The sequence below is a fragment of the Microcaecilia unicolor genome, chromosome 3 (genome assembly GCF_901765095.1).
Source record: "Microcaecilia unicolor chromosome 3, aMicUni1.1, whole genome shotgun sequence".
Lineage (NCBI taxonomy): Eukaryota > Metazoa > Chordata > Amphibia > Gymnophiona > Siphonopidae > Microcaecilia > Microcaecilia unicolor.
In genome coordinates, this window is record NC_044033.1 from 307,246,160 (window position 1) to 307,268,757 (window position 22,598).

The following is a 22,598-nucleotide window of genomic DNA, read 5'->3' on the forward strand; positions in this document are numbered from 1 at the left end:
TTGATCTGAACCCTTAATCTCACCAGATTTCCTCATTGACAGATATAACTCAAGCCAGTTATAAACTGTCCCATCTATTCCAATTGACTTTAATCTCTGCAACAGTATTCAATGATTAGTAGTATCAAAAGCAGCAGAGATGTCTAGCGAAACCCCCCCAAAAAAGTGAACTTTTATCAAAACCAGCATGACTAACATCAAACACAGTCAAGAAATTCATTCAGTTGATCATAGACACTTTTTATTTTTTTTTCAATCACTTTTGCCATAAATGGCAGATTGGATACCGGACAGTAATTATTAACTAATCCAGCATCCAGAGTAGGATTCTTTAGCAGAGGTCTAATAGAATGCCTTTTTTGATGTATCAGGCGGTACTCCTTCAGACAATAATTTGTTGACCATTACATAAAGAGTTTCAACAGATAATGATTTCAAGCTCTTCACTAATGAAGGATGACAATTATCTAATAGACAGAAAGAGGTCTTTATTCATATTTATTTTAATCTGATCTACACTAAGTTCAGAAAATGTGTTCTATTATTCATCAAAATCCAAGGGACATTCTAACTCCACAGGATGATTCAGCATATTAGATTCTGCACTTATTCTCTCATCCTTATGAAGAAATCCCTCTCCCAACTCAATAGATGAAAGAGAGCCATCAAGGTTTTTTATTAAGTTTATCTGAATTGGTTAACTTCGACACAGTATCAAAAATTTTTCTTGATTGTGAGGAAGACCTCTCAATATGCAAGTTATAGAAGTCTTTTCTCGCAACCAAGATAGAGGAACTATATTGTTGTTTATTAGTGTTCAAGATTAGATTGACATGGGTATTTCTTCCATTCTCGCTCTGCTTTACATAATAAACATTTTTTTAATCTCTTAAATCTGAATTAAACCACGGAGCTACAAAATTCAATTCCGTCTACAAATTAATTTCCTTTGGAGCCACCAAATTCAAAGCAGTAAGAAGGGCAGAATCCCACTGGTCAACAGCATATACAACATCTAAATTATGTATGTTTCCTAACTTCTCTCAAACTGTAGATTCATAGGTATTCACATGAAAAGTAGGCCTGTAATCAAATGTAACAGGGTTCAACTTACTCTTACTCAAAACAGCACTTCTTTTCAAACAGAAACATATCTGCATATGATCAGTCCACGGAACTGATATAATTTTCTGAACATGTGCTTCGGATGACGACAAAAAAAAAAATGAACAACAAAATTAAGATCTTAAATAAGCCCTTTTCATGTTTGGGAGAACTAACAATCTGTTTCCAGCCTAATATTTCAATAGTGGCCAAGAAATCAGCAACATAAAGATTCGATAAAACCTCATCTACATAAAGATTAAAATCACCTAAAATCAAATTATTAGTAGATTGTTTCATTTCTAAAATAACGCTAATCAACGTTTTAAAATCATACATTAGAACACTAATCCCACAACAAAACATGCAAAACTGGAGAAGAGATATAATACCTCCATCCCAGCAACAGAACTTCTATGAAATTTTTAAAATGTCAATAAATCCTTACACATTATTACCCCACCGCTTCTTAACACAAGGACTCATAAATACTGAATAACTAAGGGGACAGAAATCATTAACCAAAACAACATCATCTATTATCCAGGATTCAGTAATGCACACTATCTCAAATTGTGACTCAATTATCAAATGTCTAATAATGAGTATCTTGTTCCTTACAGATTTTGCATTAAATAGTTCACAAGTATCAAATCCGTAAAACCTAATTTAGGCATGACGGTAATTCTGAATGAGTCCAAAAAGAAACGCCAATGTCTGCATTATACTTCCTCAGAGCTGTTAGTTTCTCCATCAACACAGTATATTGCAATCACTGCCGCCATCTATACTATACTATCAGAGTTTTCTATACTGCTGTTTTTCTGAAAGGATCCAAGTGGTTTACATTTTTAAACAAAAAAAAAAAAAAACTCCAGTAATAAGGAGAAAATAATAAATATACATAGTTTCTTCAATAAAGTTTATATTAAAACATATTGCAATTGCTGCCATCATCTAGAGACTGAAAATGATGAAAGTTTTCCATTCAGTGGCTATTACAAAGTGAGCTGCATATATACAACATTTTACCACTGTACGAGTAATGGCATCCAAATCCTCAGGGAGTTCAAGAGACACAGATTCACATTAAAATCTAGCAACATCCCCAGCATCTTACAAAGAGCAGAGTGAACATAGGAGCATAAAGTTCTCCTACTTGGACATTCCCATCATATGTGTAGTAGGGTACCTGTTTCTCCACATTGTTTCCAGCATAGGGAATTAGCTTTTAATCCTCTCTTGAATAACATTTTTGGAGTACTCCATGTTGGTACATTGTCAGTCTATTCTAGAGAGCTGCACGGCTTCCGTCCCCGCGGGATTCCCGCGGGGACGGAGGCAGTTCCTGCGGGGATGGAAGCAGTTCTGCGGGGTTCCCGCGGGAACGGAGACAGTTCCCGCAGGGATGGAACCAGTTCTGTGGGCTTCCCGTGGAAGTGTAAGCTGCACCTGCACCAGCCTCTCAACTACCGAATACCAATTTATTTGAGTGCTGTCTCCTCCTCTTCTTCCTTGCTTTAACAGCATAAATGTGGAAAGTCTTCCATTAAGGAGGTGGTAGAGTCACAAATGATGACGGAATTCAAAAAGGCGTGCTAACCTTAAATGGCTGCATGTGTGTGGATATGTCAAGTGACACTTAGATGGCAACTCTGGCTGTGATGAACTAGAGCTGATACCTGGCAGACTTGTATGGTCTGTGTCTCATACATGGCAATCTGGTGTAGGATGGGCAGGAAAGGGCTTAGACAGCAACTTCAGTGGCTGGAACATGAGGACAGTGCTGGACAGACTTTTATGGTCTGTGTCCCACAAATGAGAACATGAATAGGCTGGAGTGGGCTTCGATGGCAACTCCAGCAGTTGGAACATAAGGATAGGGCCAGATAGACTTCTGTGGTCTTTGTTCCAGAAACACGAAAGAAAGACCATAATCAAGTATATAATATCACACTCGTTGATTTAATGATGAATTGATCATGAGTGTGACTATTGGGCAGAGTGGATGGACCGTTCAGGTCTATTTGCTGTCACTTACTATGTTACTATTAATCCTCTTTGCTCCCAGGCTGGTGCAAAGAACTCAGCTCTGACACAGGCACGAGAATCAGATGTCACCTGACCAACTGGCGCGTGCATGTGGCGACCTCTCAGCACACACTGCCAGTGAATCAGAGACACATCTTACATGTGCGCACCAGAGTGTTCCAAGTTCCAACTTCCGTTCCTTCCTTGCCTACAGTGCTGTGGCTCAAATCCAGAGAGAGACTGAGGGAGCTGACTGGAACTTTCTTTTATGTACTATTAAATTCTTACGGGGATGGGTGGGGATGGGTTAAATTCTTGCGGGGACGGGTTGGGATGGTTTAAATTTTTGCGGGGATGGGTGGGGATGGGTAAGATTCCAGTGGGGATGGGTGGGGACGGGTAAGATTCCAGCAGGGATGGGCGGGGATGGGTAAGATTTCTGTCCCCGTGCAACTCTCTAGTCTATTCTCCTTGTTGCGAGTTGATACGGAATTATCACCTATTTTAAACCTCTTTGTTTCCATGTAGCCCAGCCCTTATTATGATAGTACTTAACGTGGAGTCACAGGCCTCAGCTCTCTCCAGATCTGGTAGTTGTGCATCCTAATTGCAGGTGATAGATGTCTCTGAGGTACAGAGCTGCCTCCAGACCTATGAATGCTGCCTCTGAAGAGGCCCTGGGGGAAGAGAGCCATAGGGGATCAAATGTAGGTCTTCTTCATGGTAGTATGCAGTACTGCTGTTGAGCTATCAGGCTAGCCCAAGTAGAGCATTTTCTTCCCCCATTCTTCCTTGTTCCAGGAGAGCCCCCAGTACTATTCATAGAGGTCAGCCACCTCTCCTGTTTTATGAAGCAGAATCATAGGACAGAGGTTTCCAAACTTCTATAATCTCTGTAATTCTTTGGAGTAAAATTGGTGAATCTTTCAATGACCAGACTCTGACCCACATGCATCACTGACCCATTCGATGGAGATCTCCAGTGTACACTTAACAGATCCTATTTAAATAGACAACCAAAAGATACCATCCTCATCTGAATTCATGGGACAAGCACATAGGATCTCTAAGGAGGAGCTGTAGACTTGTGCCAGATTATTGTAAGAAAAACATTTTTATGATTTTCCATATTCATGATATGCAGCCTCATTTTAGAAAGGTCAAGGAAGTTGGAATTGAGACATGCAGGTCAGAACATCTGAAGTTTCACCAGTATTTTAGAACAGAATCTGCCATTCTAGAGCCTGTTCTAAAATACACTGTGCCGTGTACATGCAGCACAAACATTCATATTAGCTAAACAAACACAGAAAATATTGACAGGTTCAGAGCCAGAATATAGCTGGTTATGTTTGTGACTTTAGAAACATAACCAGCACATAAATGTGGAGCTATGGAGTCGGTACACCAAACCTTCCACTCCAGTTCCTCTATTTTTCTACTGTCCGACTACAGCTCCTGCTGATATTAGGCTTTACATTTTTTGTTCCAGATCTAAAGTACTGGTAAATATAACTTATGTTTACCAGTACTTTAGATCCAGTACAAAGAAAGATAGCTAGATACAGTGGGGGAAATAAGTATTTGATCCCTTGCTGATTTTGTAAGTTTGCCCACTGACAAAGACATGAGCAGCCCATAATTGAAGGGTAGGTTATTGGTAACAGTGAGAGATAGCACATCACAAATTAAATCCGGAAAATCACATTGTGGAAAGTATATGAATTTATTTGCATTCTGCAGAGGGAAATAAGTATTTGATCCCTCTGGCAAACAAGACCTAATACTTGGTGGCAAAACCCTTGTTGGCAAGCACAGCGGTCAGACGTCTTCTGTAGTTGATGATGAGGTTTGCACACATGTCAGGAGGAATTTTGGTCCACTCCTCTTTGCAGATCATCTCTAAATCATTAAGAGTTCTGGGCTGTCGCTTGGCAACTCGCAGCTTCAGCTCCCTCCATAAGTTTTCAATGGGATTAAGGTCTGGTGACTGGCTAGGCCACTCCATGACCCTAATGTGCTTCTTCCTGAGCCACTCCTTTGTTGCCTTGGCTGTATGTTTTGGGTCATTGTCGTGCTGGAAGACCCAGCCACGACCCATTTTTAAGGCCCTGGTGGAGGGAAGGAGGTTGTCACTCAGAATTGTACGGTACATGGCCCCATCCATTCTCCCATTGATGCGGTGAAGTAGTCCTGTGCCCTTAGCAGAGAAACACCCCCAAAACATAACATTTCCACCTCCATGCTTGACAGTGGGGACGGTGTTCTTTGGGTCATAGGCAGCATTTCTCTTCCTCCAAACACGGCGAGTTGAGTTCATGCCAAAGAGCTCAATTTTTGTCTCATCTGACCACAGCACCTTCTCCCAATCACTCTCGGCATCATCCAGGTGTTCACTGGCAAACTTCAGACGGGCCGTCACATGTGCCTTCCGGAGCAGGGGGACCTTGCGGGCACTGCAGGATTGCAATCCGTTATGTCGTAATGTGTTACCAATGGTTTTCGTGGTGACAGTGGTCCCAGCTGCCTTGAGATCATTGACAAGTTCCCCCCTTGTAGTTGTAGGCTGATTTCTAACCTTCCTCATGATCAAGGATACCCCACGAGGTGAGATTTTGCGTGGAGCCCCAGATCTTTGTCGATTGACAGTCATTTTGTACTTCTTCCATTTTCTTACTATGGCACCAACAGTTGTCTCCTTCTCGCCCAGCGTCTTACTGATGGTTTTGTAGCCCATTCCAGCCTTGTGCAGGTGTATGATCTTGTCCCTGACATCCTTAGACAGCTCCTTGCTCTTGGCCATTTTGTAGAGGTTAGAGTCTGACTGATTCACTGAGTCTGTGGACAGGTGTCTTTCATACAGGTGACCATTGCCGACAGCTGTCTGTCATGCAGGTAACGAGTTGATTTGGAGCATCTACCTGGTCCGTAGGGGCCAGATCTCTTACTGGTTGGTGGGGGATCAAATACTTATTTCCCTCTGCAGAATGCAAATAAATTCATATACTTTCCACAATGTGATTTTCCGGATTTAATTTGTGATGTGCTATCTCTCACTGTTACCAATAACCTACCCTTCAATTATGGGCTGCTCATGTCTTTGTCAGTGGGCAAACTTACAAAATCAGCAAGGGATCAAATACTTATTTCCCCCACTGTAGATATTTGTTCTGGAATTAAAGTGTTGCTAAATATAACTTTAGATCCAGGACAATGAGATGGAGATAAGCCGATTTATATTTATATCTCTAGATATTTATATCTGTAGATATATATCTATTTAAGTATAAAATTATAAATTTGCCATATATTATAATGTTTGGTTTTTTTTTATTTTGAAGCTGAAGTTGGAGTCTGTATACTTTTGCTATAGTCCTGCTTAAATGATTATCTTATTTTTATAATGGTATTTGCATCCCGCATTATCCCCAAACAGAGTTCAGGTTCAATGTGGCTTACAATTCAGACAATTTAGGGCATACATATTATAGTGTTAAGTCTTCTGATAAAGGAAAAAAATCTTCTATATACGGCCATGTGAAACTTTACAAAAATTGGGTTATGAATTATTTTACAAGATTGTATTATGTAACAAACAAAAAATTATAAGCAGTTATACAGGATAAAGTTTGAAACAGCATTTTCGATAAAAGTGGTTATTCCTGTCTTCCATTATCTTGTTGTAGGAACTTTTTGAAAAGAAAAGTTTTTAATAATTTCCAAAACCAGCTGTAATCATGTCAGATCTAACAGCCCTTGGAAGAAGATTCCTCCAATTAGAACATTGTTTTCTCTGCTGACTTCTTTTATCAATCTTTTTACAGTTAGGATAATGGTGAATTAGGAATTCTTTGGATCCAGTGATGGAATTACACATAGGGAGATCAATGAAAGGATTACTACTAGGGTCCAATTGGGATGGTACTAGGGTTTGGACTAAGTTTCTGAAAATCTTTTGAGAAAAGGAGTCAAATTCTTTTCAACATCCATAAAGTTTTAAAGACTTGCTTTACCACTAGAGATACTTTCAAATCAAAATAAAAGATAGTAGATAATGGAGAACCTTGTGTCACACCACATACAGGAGTCCACGATGGAGAGATAACAGCATATCAAGTGACGTTCACAGGTCTCAAATTGAGTAAACCTTTGACTCTGCAACATATTCCCATGTTGTCAAGTATTCTCATTAATATATCATGGTCTGCCATGTCAAAGGCACTGGACATATCAAATTGTAGGATGTGAATTTTTCTGCTTCTAATTTCTCGCCTAAAATTAAGTTAAGACTGTCTCTGTGCTGTAATAGGGTCTGAAACTGGATTGTGTCTTTCGTAATAATGAGAAGGAATTTAGGAATTCCATAAGTTGTTCCTTTGCATCCCTCCGGGCTGGTTCAGGAACTGACTGATGGATTATGCACTCCTTTCAGCAGGTGGAGACTGAGAACTCTGACTCTAGAGAGCCAATAAGAGCCCATACCTTCCATTACTTTTAGTAATCAGTGGAATTGATGCTACTGGTCTGTAATTGGTCTCATCATTTTATCCCCCGATGGATTTTTAGGATGGGAGTTAACATGATGTTACCTTTTGATTCAGGAAAGATGCCTTGTTTTTAATAAGTATGACAAATACGATCTTAGACTTTCAATTAAAGAATCAGGAGCTGATCTCAGGAGGTAGTTTGGACACAAAGGTCTAAGATGCAATGAGAGGTAGCATGTAGAAGTGAATTTTGGCTATATAAAAAGTTGGAGGTAAGAAGTCGGATCATACTCGATCTGCAGTAATGGGCAATATATTGAGGAGTTCTAGATATTTGTCTAGTTCGCCTGTTAGATGGATTGCATTTTGTCTAAGCGTGTGTGTTTTTTTTGCTCGAAATATATTGCCACTTATGATGTAGGAGTATTTTCATTTGAAGATATTATTTCCTGAGTGTAAGGGTTTTTAACCAAGGCATATAGTATTTTGGTATTTGTGTGTTCATCTCCTATCAGTTTTTCAAAGTATTTAATTTTGAATTTTTAAATTTATTTTTGTAATCCATAGTTGCTTTCTTCCCTAGTATTATCTTACATAAACGTCTAAGTCCCCATTTTACAAAATCGGGATATGCACATAGCAAACCCAAATGTATTCAGATGGCAGAGGGGGTGATTTGGGCATGTTTTAGGCAGGACAAGGGCATGGCAAGTTAAGACATTAGTCCCCTTCTGAAATGGGAAATAAATATCCTACAAGATCAACATCGGGAGGTACTGCTGCTACTAAGCAACCTTAGGATTTTGTAAACAGCTGTTACTGAGCAAGGGTTAGGTGCGGTTGCCCCCTGAATCCTCCTGTAGCTTTTGGTTCCTTCTCCCTTCAGTGCCAAACTGGCAAGGGAAACTGGTCACAGTGATGGCATCTGGAAAATACACGTTTATGCATGCATCAAACTTGAATAGGGCTTGAAAGAAAGGCGTGAGAAAGGAGGTATGTTAGATTTATTTATTTGTTTGTTTATTGCATTTGTATCCCACATTTTCCTACCTCTTTGCAGGCTCAATGTGGCTTACAATACATCATGAATGATGGAAATATATAAGAAAATAGACATTTAGTATTACAGAAGGATCTTGGGTAACATTATAATGATAAAACATGATAGTAGTATAATAAGCAGATATTATAAGATAATTCTGGATGTAAGTGGAGGAGTTCACATTTGTTGATCTTTGTGGTATACTTTGTTAAAGAGATGGGTCTTCAGTAGTTTACGGAAGTTAGTTCATAAATTGTTTTTAAGTTGCGCGGCAGCGCATTCCAGAATTGTGTGCTCAGGTATGAAAAGGTTGACGCATGCGTTGGTTTGTATTTTAGACCTTTACAATTGGGGAAGTGAAGATAAAGGAATGTGCGGGATGATTTTTTTAGCATTCCTGGGTGGTAAGTCTATCAAGTCTGACATGTAGGCTTATGTGGCATAAATGCACAGGAGGAGACTCCTTCAATTGAAAGGAAGCTCTGGAACGAGGGGCATAGGATGAAGATGAAAGGGGATGAATTGAGAAGTAAACTGAGGCGATACTTCTTCATGGAAAGGGGAATTAACTATAATATATTTTGCCAACATTAACTTTGAATACATTGGACATGCATATGCTGAGAAGGGATTCTTACTCATTAAGATAGGGAGGACTGGGCAGCTATTTGTGAGGAGTGATGGTTGATAAAGAAAGTGTAAAGAGAATCCACAAAAAGAGAAGGACTTTCTACAGGTCTCACATCCGACTATTCCAACCATCTATGTATTGCCAAAAATACACAAATCACTCATTAACCCTCCAGGGAGACCAATTATTTCAGGCAATGGTTCAATTTTAGAACCTTTGTCCATATTCGTAGATTTTTTTCTTGAGACCATTTGTACCGTTAATACCATCATTCATCCAAGATACTACTCATATGATCAATATCCTGCAAGATTATGAGGGTCCACTTATAGATACTATACTTGTTACAATGGACATAGAATCATTATACACTAACATTCCGCAGATGGAGGCTCTCAGAATTATTGAAAATACATTACAAGGCAGATCAACACATAGACGTATTCCTAATCATCTGATTTTGACATGTGCAACTATTGCACTTACACAGAAGAGTCAGAGTCATTTTTAATGGGTTATTGTTACATTATTATTTGGTTGGAAATTATTAAACTTTGTTTTTTTTAAAAGATAATTTGGTTCCATTCTTTGGATAGCCTGGCTTATATTCCCACCTTTTTTATTTTTGATAAAGAAAGTGGCCAGAAACTGAGCACTGAAATTTAAAGTGACTTTTGCTCTATCTAATCCCTCTCCCCTTTCTCCCTGGTTTTTGGCACTGCCTGTGAGATGATCTCTTTTGACACCTTATTTTGGCAGGCTTTATTGAAAATTGAGATACTGGGAGGGAGAAAGGGGAGGAGATCTTCAGCTCAGTCACTAAGTATATGCTGCATTTTCTCTATGCATTATCCTGTAAATTGAGTAGATGTCAGTTGGAAGCTGTTGGACAAATGTATTTGGACATTACCCAAAAGTCTCAAGTCTACCAAAAAATTCTGTTTTCTTTCATCATTCCTAAAAAAAAAACAAGCTCAAAATGGTGATACCATATAAGAAGCATTTTCAGCATTTTTGAAAACATAAATAGAAGTGTGTTTGTGTGTTTTTCATACTGCTTTGTGGGTGATTTTTTTTTTTGTTTTGTTTTTTTTTTTATTCAGCCCAAAGGAGCAGACAGGAAACAGAAGACGGATAGAGAGAAAATGGAAAAGCGAACTCCTCAGGAAAAAGAAAAATATCAGCCTTCCTATGAGACGACAATACTCACTGAGGTAATATAGATGTGTATCATTTTTAATGCTTTTTACAATAAGCCCCACAAAGAAAATCCTGCTACCCACACACACACACAGGTTGCTTGCATAAAATTTGAACTGTTTTGCTAAACTAAAATACTACTAAGAGTGATAACCAAGTATATCACAAACATGAAGTTTGAGTTACGTTAAACTAAGGATAGTCCTTGGTCCATAACTAAAATGGAGCCCAGATGGCTTTGAGCTTATCCATCTGCTCCAGTGGATGGCGGTCAACTTGTTTAAGAAGTACATTTCTTTACAGTCCTAACTAGACCAGACCAGAACTTGTTGAGTTGTGCTTGTCAACCAGTAGAGACTAAGGTGATGGATGGATCATGCAGCTCCTGCACTGATTGTCTAGAAGGAAGCTCCTGACCCAGTTGGAGAATTGGTGACTGTTTTTGAAAGGGAGATGCTTCACTTCTAATTAAAAAAAAAAAAAAAAATTATGGAGCCTAAGGTACATATCGGTGGAGTCTGAGAATTTCTCCTCTTCTCCCTCACTGCCTATCCAGGGCCAATTTTTTTTAGAAGTGATTTTCTTTCTTTAAAAAAAAAGGTAGGGCTGCATTTCAGTTAAATTTTTTATCACATCGTGTGATTAAAGGTATTTTATTTATTTCACACTGCAGCACCTTGTGACTGTGGGCAAATCACTTATTGTTTTATTCCAGATTTAATATACCACTTAACCTTCCATTGCCCCAGATACAAAATAAGTACCTGTATATAATATGTAAACCGTTGTGATTGTAACCACAGAAATGCAGTTTATCAAATCCCAGCTCCCTTCCCTTCCTCAAAGGACTGATAATCTCCCTCCTTTCCACCCCCAGATCCAACATCTCCCTTTCTCTTCCTCCCCCCCCCCCCCTTTCCTTTTCCCCCAAGTTCATGATCTTTTTCTCTACTGGGGTCCATTTTCTCTCTCTCTTCCATTGTCCAGCATCTCTCCCTCCCTCCTCTCCACCCATATGAGCAGTGACACAAACTTGGTGGTGAGCAGTATCAAGCTCTTCTCGTAGCTGCTGAAGCTCACCACTTTGGCCATAGCTTCCACTGGTGGCCCGTCCAGTTCTGCTTGCAGGTCTGCAGCTCACTCCCCTTCCATCACCCTGGATTTGGTATCTCCCCTTCCCTCCCCTTCTATCTTAAAAGGTGATATTCTGTTGATCCCCGACAGTGGCAGTGTTGCACATTCGCTGCTTGTGGCCTGTTCTGAAGCATTTGTGGTATTGGTGGCTCAGGATTGACCTGGGTATCCATGGTGATCTGATCTGTCTACAGATGGCAGAGAACTTGAAACTTCCATAAGAGAAAGATCTTCTGGTGCAGAGGCCAGTAATCATGGACAACTACTTCGGCCTATTCTAGAATCTGGAGTGTTTTTAATTCATGGTGGGTAAAGTAGGGGTTTCACCTGTTTTGGGATGTTTGAAAAAGGGCTTATCCTTCTTGGAAGGTTCAGGTGATGGTATTAGCTTGCTAGCAAAGTCACTTGAATGGAACTTAGGCTCTTATTCAGGTATGTATTTCATTGGCACTGCTTATTTGAAGCCACCATTGCATCAGGTAACCCCTTCATGGAATCCCAGATCTTGCTCTGAGGGTGGTGTTTCTGGTAGCTGTTTGTTTGGCAAGACAGATGCCAGAGCTGGAAGCATTATCCTTTTGAGAACATTTCTTGCTTTTTATGGATGCAGATGTTTCCGTTAGGAAAGTTCCTTATTTCCCTCCTTTCTTCTGAAAGTGGTGTCTTTTGCCATACTCCCATTGGGACGTTTATGGAGACGTTTTGACTTCTATATTTATTTCTTGGACATTTGTAGGGCCCTCTTAAGCTATTTGGAAGTGACAAATGAAATTTCCAGGTTTGATGACTTGTTCATTTTGTTTGGCAGCAGTAAAGTTTACTGTTACACGGTGGCTCAAGACCATATTGTCAGCATATATTCTTAAAGGTCAGGCACCACCTAAGGGTCTTCGGGCATTGTCAACCAAAGTAATGGCAGCCATCCTTTGCAGAATTATGGGCTGTTACTCCAAATGAGGCTTGTAGGGCTGCGACTTGATTTTCCTTACACTCCTTCTCCAAACACTATAGATGGATATTCATGCCAGGGAAGATTTTGTAGGGATCAGCAGTTGAAGGGCCCTATGAAAATAAAACACAGACATGCGAGACACTTGAGAGGATGTAAAAAAGGATTGCAATTAGGTTACCATATTCAAGGTGCACCCCGTACTTAAAGGTTCAGACACATAGTGGGCAGCTTGTAAATATGCATAAAAATTACCTGGGTGTGGAGACAGTGTACCCCCAACACTATGATAAGGCTTGAGGGCTCCCACCTCACCCAGCAAATCTGCAACACATAGGCACCCCTGTCTACCCCAGCTCTGAAAAACTGAGGAAGAAATTCCTGGAGTAAAATCCAAATTTTCTCCCAATGGCAAAAAGTCAAGTGTTAGAAGGCAACATAGAGTAAAACCTGCCAGGTAGTTCGCATAGATTTGATTAAGATGTTATTCCACAAAGACGGGGATAATGATGTCCCTGGCGCGTGCAAAAGATAGTGAGGGTGTAATGGATGAAAAATTGACCTCTCCATAACCCAGGGAGTATAATCAGCATACTCCAATACACAGTTTCTTAGGTGCCTAAGAAGATACACCACATTATAGTGATGCATGTTGGGAACCCCCAAACCCCTCACCCTCCAAGACCCATAATGCACATCCATGTATATTTTTGGTTTCTGCCCGTTCCAAATGAATCTACTCACCGTTTAATTCAAAGCCCTAAGATCTTGTTTCAGAACCCAGAGGGGGAGCTGTTGAAGTACATACAACCAGTGGGGAAACACGAACATGTGATATAAACTGATCTGCCCATGGAAAGACAGAGGCAAAGTATGCCTAGGGTTAAGTGACTTGCCCAGAGTCACAAGGAGCTGCCTGTGCCTGAAGTGGGAATGGAACTCAGTTCCTCATTTCCCCAGGACCAAAGTCCACCACCCTAACCACTAGGCCACTCCTCTACTCCACTTTGTTTGATCTCATTGGTGATTTCATTTAGATCATGTCTGAACGGGATATAGATTGTGACGTCATCTGCGTATATGTAGGGGTTGAGGTTTTGGTCGGCTAGAAGTTTGGCTAAAGGTATCATCATGAGGTTGAATAAGGTTGGTGAGAGGGGGGATCCTTGGGGGACTCCACATTCAGGTATCCATGGGGGTGATCTTTCCGCGTTTGTTGTTACTTGGTATGATCTTGTGGTCAGGAATCCTTTGAACCATTTGAGAACTGTGCCTCCTACTCCGATTGTGTCTGATGACCTTAAGGTCTCCAAACAGATAGAAAAAGTGATGGTCAAAGTCAGAAGGATGCATGGCTGCATAAGGAGAGGGATGACCAGCAGGAAAAAAAAGAAGTGATAGTGCACTTGTATAAGTCTCTGGTGAGGCCCCATTTGGAGTACTGTGTGCAATTCTGGAGACCACACCTACAGTATATAAACAGGATGAAGTCAGTCCAGAGGGTGGATACAAAATTGGTAAGCGATCTCGCTCATAAAACATATAGAGATAGGCTTAGGAACCTCAACATGTATATGCTGGAAAAGAGGCGTGAGAGAGAGGATATGATAAGAGACATTTAAATACCTCAGTGGCATTGATGAGCCTTTCTTCGACTGAAGGAAATCTCTGGAATGAGGTGGCATACAATGAAGTTAAGAGGAAGTAGGCTTAGAAGGAATCTAAGAAAATACTTTCACAGAACAGGTGATGGAGTTGTGGAATGACCTCCCGGTGGAGGTCATGGAGATGACAGAATTTAAGAATGTGTTGGACAGAAACGTGGGATACCTTAGGAAAAGGAGGAGTTAGTAGTTGCTGAGAATGGGTAGACTGGATGGGACACTTGGCCCTTATCTGCTGTTATGTTTCTATTTCGTATCCTAGTTCTATATCCTCTGTTTTTGGAAAGGTTATGTTCTTTACTGCCTTTCAAGAATCTAAATATCTTCCTATCCCTTTTCTTCTCCAGGGTATACATATTTAGGTCTTCAAGTCCATTCTCGTATGTTTTCAAGCACAGACCCCATTCCTTTTTGCTCTTTTCTTTGAACAGCTTCTAGTCTTCTTACATCCTTGGCAAGCTACGGCCTCCCAAAACTGGATACAGTACTCCAAATATGATCTCACCAATGACTTGTACAGGGATATTATCTCTTGGGGTTTTTTTCCCCTGCTGGTTACACCTCCCTCTGTGCACCCATGCACCCCCCTGGCCTTGGTCACCATCTTTTCATATTGTCTTGCCACCCTAAGCTCCTCAGACATTATCACCTCGAGGTCTATTTCCTGGTTTGAGGAGAACTAACCATTTTTCAACCTCATGAAGAAGGTGCCTTTCTTAAATTACTTCATGGCTGTTGATTTGTTATGATGGACAGAAGTGGGGCTTAGATGGCTGCTCTAATAGTCGGGAAGTAAGACATGTCCCAAAAATAAGAGGTCAGGATCAAATGGGTGTATTTTATGTCCTATTTATGTTATGCTATGAGTGTGAGTGCTGGGTGTGTCTTTGGGAGAGGGGAAGACATCCTGTGGTTGAATTGTTGGTTTAATCATATACTGATAATGAATGGGACTATACTGAGGCCATAATAAAACCACTGTTTCAACTGTTGGCATGGTGTGATAGTATTGTGGCATCATATATAACTGCCTATATGCGATTTGCATGGTGACAAATTGCCAACTAATGGTTGTGATGCCAGTGTTCTGTCATGAACAGAGTACACATGTGGCTCTGGCCACCTTGTTGGTCAGGCCAGAGGGACCATGCAAGTCTGCATCTGCTTCATCTATTGTGTTACTGTATATCTGATATTTTCTCCTTTGAGTTTTAGTAATCTCCCTTCTTTTTCTGAGGATAATTGGGGAAAGACCTCTATTTTAAGAATTCAGTCTACTATTTTCAGTGACCAAACCTTGGTGACAATTTTATTCCTTGATCGTATAATTATGAAAGCATGCCGCAGTATCCCTGTGTGCATTTGACTTTGCCAGTCTCAGCGCAAGATGCGCAGCACCTAACTTAATCTGCAGGAGATCATCCACAGGACTATCATCCACCAGGATGGCCTTGGCAATAGTCCATATATTTTTCTGATTATGGCACACTATAGGTTGCAGATTTCTGTATCCTCATTTGTCCTCCAGCATTCAGTTTTTGCATTTCAGGAACCTGTTTTTTTGTGGCTGAAATTGAGTCCGCCTGTTCTTTGACTTTACTCCAGCCTCTTCCAGCTGCTTTCCAACTTCAGACAAATTGCTATGGAGGCCATGGCTAAGGTCCTGGAACCAAGCCCTCCAGTCAGCTGCAGTACACTCCTCAACTTCTGGCAGAGGACAATGATTTTGACATCCCTGCTACATTGCCACCTTGCACCTCGTGATCTCAATCAGTACCGTATTAGGCCCTTCATGGCATGGCATTTTTCCACTGCAGTAATAACAAGGCTTATTGACGTCCCAGGAAGGTAGACCTGGTTGAGTGGAGTGAAATTGTAAGGTACAGGCAACAAATCTTTTTGCTTTTTCCACAGGGGAAAACAGAGCACATACTTCTGCCAGCCATCTGCAGCATTGATGTCACTCTCTGATGTGCATCATTCCAGTGATTAAGGCAGCCATTCCCAACCCAGTCTCCTCAGGACACACCTAGTCTCATCAGGTTTTCAGGATATCCACAATGAATATTCATGAGCTAGATTTGCATGCACCACCTCAATTCCTGAAAACCCAATGGGACTAGGTGTTCCTCAATTGCTGGAGTAGGAATGGTAGGTTTAAGGCCTTCTTTTTCAGTTTCTTTAAATTCCTTTGCCCTGGAGAGCAGCAATGTTTGGAAGAGAATTACTAGTGACTTCACATGTGCTGTTGTAGAAGTGATGCATGTGGAATGTTCTTTATAACATTGCTGTCAGCATCGACCAATCAGATATAGCATGGCAGTACGCTTTGGGCCTCCTTTTCCATGAAAGTTACAGGAGAGACGTTAAAAGAAACTCAAATTGGGATAACCAAACAAGGTTGCCCTGCATAGCGTGAGCCTTATAAAGCTTTCTATTGATCCAGCTTAACCTGAGCAATGTACTGAGGGGATTAATGTTGAGTTCACAGATTACAGTAATGAGCTGCCACCTTGTTAACTGCTAATCCTGAGGGCCATGTCCAAAGTTCACACAAGGTTATGCTGCTTCCCTCCCCCTCCCTCCTGATATCATATGATGTGTTTTCCTTTTTATAGTGCTCGCCATGGCCAGAGATTACATATGTCAATAATGCACCCTCGCCTGGTTTTAACAGCTCCCATAGCAGTTTCTCCATCGGCGAAGGGTAAGTCTGGTAGCAAGCAATCTGTCCACATGCTACTAGTATTAAAATTGTTAGAGCTCATGGTTTCCTTTTGGGCTTACTGAGTTGATGGTAGCAACTAACCTTTGGTGGTATTTGTTTTTTCTCCCTCTGCCTTGTGAAACTGGTATCTGTGACCATTTTATTTATGGATCCGCTTTTGTTGCACTGTCATGAGAAGTGATACCTAAGCAAAATGCAGAGGGTAATCCAAGCAAAAAATATTGACATAGATACTTGCTCAGGATCCCACAGCTAGCACCTATATGGAGAAATTAGGTATTATCTGATAATTTTCTTTTCATTTGTCCTTTCCAATATTCCAGAACCTGTGAGTTAGTTGTGTCCATCAACCAGCAGGTGTAGATAAGAGAACTGAAAACTGAGCTGAGACATCTCTCTCTTGGCATCCAGTCCAGCTTCTTAGTGTTTATGTAGACAAGCAGTAAGGAGAAACTCAGAATAAACACAACAACCTTAAACAACTCACTAACCTAACACTAATCAGAAGAGGAAACATGTGGACCTCTCTCATCTCTGGATAACTTTAGAGACTTCAAGAAGAGAGGAGTGACTGGGCTGGAGAACTCCAACTTGTAACCTTCTGAAAGAACATCCAGAACCCACTGGTCTGACATGATTTTGGCTCACACCTCCTGAAACCTCTGAAGATGTCCTCCCACCGGAGGAAGTAAGAGTGGACCAGCCTCACATCATTGCAAAGCTCAGGAGGCATTGGGCGCTCTAGCTGACTGAGAGGAAGACTTCCTGTCCACACAAAAGGAAGATTGACTTGCCTGAAAGCAGGACTTCTGACCATATTGCTGACCACCCAACTGGTATCGTCTACTGTCTCGAGATCGAGAGCCCCTTGAAGACAGACAACTAAAGGGTTTCAGCTTATTTGTCGGCAACTGCAGTGGCTTAGTTTCCCCCAGTTCTTTCACCAAGCTAACTGAAATCTTCTCCAAATAGCCACTTGTCCCAAAAAGGAAGTTTAACTAAATTTGATTTTTATGCTGTATCCGTTGCCAAATACCACAACCAGAGTTGCCGACATTCCGTGGCAGCCATAGACATACTGCGGGCCATAACCCATAATGTGTCATAAATAGCATCTGCCAAGTAGGCCACCCCCACTTCCAATTGGATGTTATGGTACTGGTCTTGTGTTGCAGACTACTGATGCCACTTCAGGCATGCTATAGCCACGAATGAGCTGCACACTGTTGCTTGAAGGCCCAAAGAGGCCACTTCAAAGGCTTTATCCTTGAGTGAGCTTCAGCTCCAGTCCTGTTGTTCCAGTCCTGTCCCAGCTCTGCCTGCTTACAGCTTCAGCTCCAGTCATGTTGTTCCAGTCTTGTCTGTTGCAGTCCTGTCTGCCTACAGCTTCTGCTCCAGTCCTGTTATTCCAGTCCTGTCCCAGCCCTGCCTGCCTACAGCTTCAGCTCCAGTCCTGTTGCTCCAGTCTTGTCTGTTCCAGCCTTTCCTGCCTACAGCTTCAGCTCCAGTCCTGTTGCTCCAGTCTTGTCTGTTCCAGCCCTTTCTGCCTACAGCTTCAGCTCCAGTCTTGTCTGTTCCAGCCCTTTCTGCCTACAGCTTCAGCTCCAGTCTTGTCTGTTCCAGCCCTTTCTGCCTACAGCTTCAGCTCCAGTCCTGTTGTTCCAGTCTTGCTTGTTTAGTCCAGTCCTGGTTGGAGGGTTTTTGCCTGCTGCTGCGGATCGTCAACAGTAGCCCAAGGGCTCATGTTGTTCCAGAGTCCGTGACTATTTATTTAGAGCCTGAGACCCTGACAATATTGAGGAGCTGGACTGGATGCCAAAAGAGATGTGTAACCTCAGTTTTCTGGTCTCTGTCTCTATCTGCTGGTTGATTGGACCCAATTACCCCACAGGTTCTGCAATTGTGGGAAAGCTATGCAATGGAAAAGATAGACAAAACCTTACAAGTCAAATTTTAGATGAATGAAGATTGTACTGGAGAAACCAACTTTCTGTATTCTGCTATAAAGCAGGAAAATAATGTGTATGTCTTAAGTTATTGGTCACATTTTGAAAGATCTAGATAAGTCAGCATGGTATTGAGGGATGAACACTGGCATTTGCAGTAGAGCTTGGCTGCCAAGGTCAACAGTGAAGATGAGCTGCTGGACCCTTAAATATAAATGTAGAGTTAGGACAGTGGTTCTGTGTCAAATGCATATTTACCTCCTATTTATGTCGGCTGCTTATTGGGCTGACAGAACCCAAGCAGTGCTACTGCCTGTACTCCGCCTTCCTCATATGGGACAGTGAGTGTGTTAGGGAGCTTACATCATTGCTGGTGTCCATGCAGTCCCTGTTCTGTGGTGGGGCAGTGTGTGCGTGAGGGAAGCTTGCACTGCTGCTGCATGTTCAGTCCCTGCTCTGTGGTAGAGTGGGGAGAGTGTATAAGGGAATTCTGCAGTATTCAGTTGCTTATAGTTTAGAAGTGCAATCAAGTAGTTTTTCATAGATACATAGAATGTGATGATAGATGAGGAGCCCAAGGTCCTTCTAGTCAACCCAATTTCATTCCTGCTGTGTTAACACTGGTCACAATTGATTTTTAATATTGAAACTTAGCTTTCAGACAGTTGTACGTTTTGGGGTACAGAAAGTCATGGTAGTGGTACACAATGACTGGGGTGTGTTACTAATGTCCATAACACAGTAAAGAGACCCCAGGTGATTATATCTGATTACTTCAAACTAGCAGAACGGAGACAAGGCAGTATCCAAACCTGACCTGGAAAAAATGTCAGGGTGATTACCATCTTTTTATGTTTACCGAAACTGTGCACAAGTAACAAGAGAAGGTAGCATTGAGGTAATTATTTTCTAATATATAAACTTCATTTTAAAGTAATATTTCCCTGCTGACACTATAAGCTGACTAGTACTTGTGCTTGAAAACAATCACTGCAGGTTCCGTTCTCAGAATCTTGCTTCTTCATGCTACAAGTTTGATTAAAACTGTTCATCTTCATTCATTTATTACATTTGATATACCACTAAGGGCCTGCACATAGGCATCTAAGCGGTTAACATAAGCTAAAAACACGCACAAAAGATTGAGTGATGGAGAGGGGAAGGGGGACTAAGAAAAGAAGAGGAGAAAGGAGAAAAATAGATGGTTATCAATCAGTGGAAGGGAAAGATTCAGTTTATAAATGTGTTTTGAGTGCTTTCTTGAAAGCTGAGAGAGAGAGTTGATTCCTAGTATGGCAGGGAAGGCCATTCTATAGTTTAGGGCTTAGGTAGCAGAAAGTGGATTCACGGGAGATGTTAAGATGTAAGGTGGAGAGCGGAGGAATGGTGAGGAAGTTATCGGCAGAGCAGAGACAGCAAAGGGCAGTGTAGTGGATAAGCAGTGTGAAAGATCCGTCCCTCCTCCCGGGGTCCTCAGGATCTTGCCTCTGCCCTGGCCACTCCGACTAAGAGTCAGGATACCTGTCTCAGCTTCCTAGCCCACTGCAATTCACAGGGCAGGGCTTAAAGCAATCCAAACTCCAGAAAGCAAAATCAGTAAGTGTCTTTATTCTCTTGGGATTCACAGTCCAGCAGTTCAGAATTAAAGCAGGCAAAAAAACCCCCCACAATCTCACTGTTTCTCCTTTCGGGGTCACAGTACAGCAGGACAGAAAACACTCCCCTCCCCTGCTTCCAGAACTCAGTTTGTTCCACCTTAAGCAGTCTACAGCCCCTTGCTCTCCTTCTCCCCCTCCCCTTTGAAAAGGGGGAGCATGTCTGTGAAGGGCAGTCAAAAAAACACACAGAAAAAAGGAAGCCACTACTCCAGGTTTCCTCCCGATGCTTTGGCAAACAGTCCCAATAAACAGTTCCCAATAAACCACTTCTTCAGGCTTGAGCAAACACTTTCCCACAACAGCTTCCTCCCGCTATGAGCAGTTACAGGGGGAGTCAATACCCCCTCTTCAAACAGCACTCTTTAACACACTGTTCAAAACAGCCTGAACTCGCTTTGGGGAGAAAAAAGGTCCCACCCTTTCTTGGGTCACTGTCTCAATACACTGACCCTCCTCCCTCATGACCCTTGCTCTTTCCCCTTGCAACCCAGCTGTCATACCACGAGTTCACCTGCTTTTTCAGCTTTTTCCGTAAGGAATGAGCCCAGGCTGTGAGGTCCATCGGTTCCTCTGGGATCTCCTCTCTCTCCCTCTCCTCAGCCTCTTGCCATTCCATGGGTTCCTCGTCCCACCCACCTTTCAGCTGTTCCTCGTTCACTTGATTACCCTCCAGGGGCCCCTCCCTTGCCTTGTCAGAGTTCTCCCCTGTGGCCTGCTGGGGAAGGTAATCTCTGTACCAGGGCTTCCGCCGGGGCTGCTGGGTGATGTAGTCTTTTTCTCTCCTCCATTTTTCAGGGGGCATTACCCTTTCTTTTCTCTCTCTATGGGAAGTAGTAAAGGCAAGGCTCTGTTCTGTCTCCTTCTGTTCTTGAGCCTCCTCACTTCTTCCCCTTCTACTTCCATCTGCTCCACCCCCTTTTCCTCCCCTTCACAGCAGATTGAGGTAAGCAGGAGCAGAGGGCAAATGTAGTTTGTAGACCAGTAGCAGAATCTTATACTTAACCCGGGAAATGACAGGGAGCCAGTGTTTGGCAGAGAGGAGAGGGGTGTCACGGTGGAAATGATGAGCATTGTGGGAGTAATTTAACTGCTGTGGATTGAATCAGTTATAAGCATAGAGGGAGGCCAGCACAGAGGGAGTTGTAGTAGTCAAGGTGTGAAATAACCAAGGTCAAGATAAGGAGATGAAGGAGTTCAGCAGGAAAAGGGGAGTGGGTAGAGCGAATACATTGAGATGCAAAAAAATGATGAACGGAGAACAGAGTTTATTTGAGGTTTAATGGTGAGTTTAAGGTCAAAATGAGCACCTAAAGTTTTAATGGAATCTTTGTAGGGGATACAATGACTGTCAGTAGATAAAAAAGGGGAAAGTATGACATGCAGAAGGAAGGGATATAGCTTCGCATTTGGAAGAATTCAAGAAAAGCAGATTAGTTTTAAGCCAAGATGAGACATGGGAGAGACAATCATTAAGATGTGCTATGGATGATGTGTCTGTGATATGACAGAAGATTTGTACATCATCTGCATAACAGTAAGTGATTTTTGGATAGAGTAAGAAGAGGAGCCGGGAAAATATTAGAGCGTGGATGAAGGAATAAAGCCCTGAGGGACACCAGAGTGGAAGGTAAGTTGAAAGGGATCGATCAGACAAGTAACTCATGAACCATGCCAGAACAGTATCTGAGATTCCATGATGAGTGAAGATGATGAATAAACTTGTGATCTAAGAGGTCAAAGGCTGAAGAAAGATCAAGAGACGACGACAACAACAGAGTGTGACTGTTTGAAAAGAGGTGCAAATGGAGTGGTAGAGTGCAAGTCTCAGTGCTGTGATTCATCATATCCAACAGTCTGGAAATTCTTTAGAATCACCCAAATAATATCCAAGCCAGAATATATATAATTTAAATATTCAGAAAGATCTCCAAGCAAAATAGCCTCCACACACATGGACTCCAGCTAATGAAAACTGAAACTAAAAGCCACAGTGTTTTACAGTGGGAAAGGGAATGGGACTTGAT

General features: G+C 41.7%; 1 protein-coding gene across 3 annotated transcripts in view; it reads left to right on the forward strand.

The window, feature by feature from the left end:
• TFCP2 (transcription factor CP2) overlaps window positions 1-22,598 on the forward strand; it is a 122,255-nt gene that overhangs the window by 53,510 nt on the left and 46,147 nt on the right. For all 3 annotated transcript variants that reach the window (XR_003941588.1, XM_030198285.1, XM_030198286.1), the window contains 2 exons: window positions 10,399-10,509; window positions 16,861-16,949. Coding sequence is in view for 2 of the 3 variants with exons in the window: in XM_030198285.1 (XP_030054145.1) it covers window positions 10,399-10,509; window positions 16,861-16,949 (200 nt within the window). In the remaining variant the exon portion in view is untranslated. The remainder of the gene's footprint in view (window positions 1-10,398; window positions 10,510-16,860; window positions 16,950-22,598) is intronic.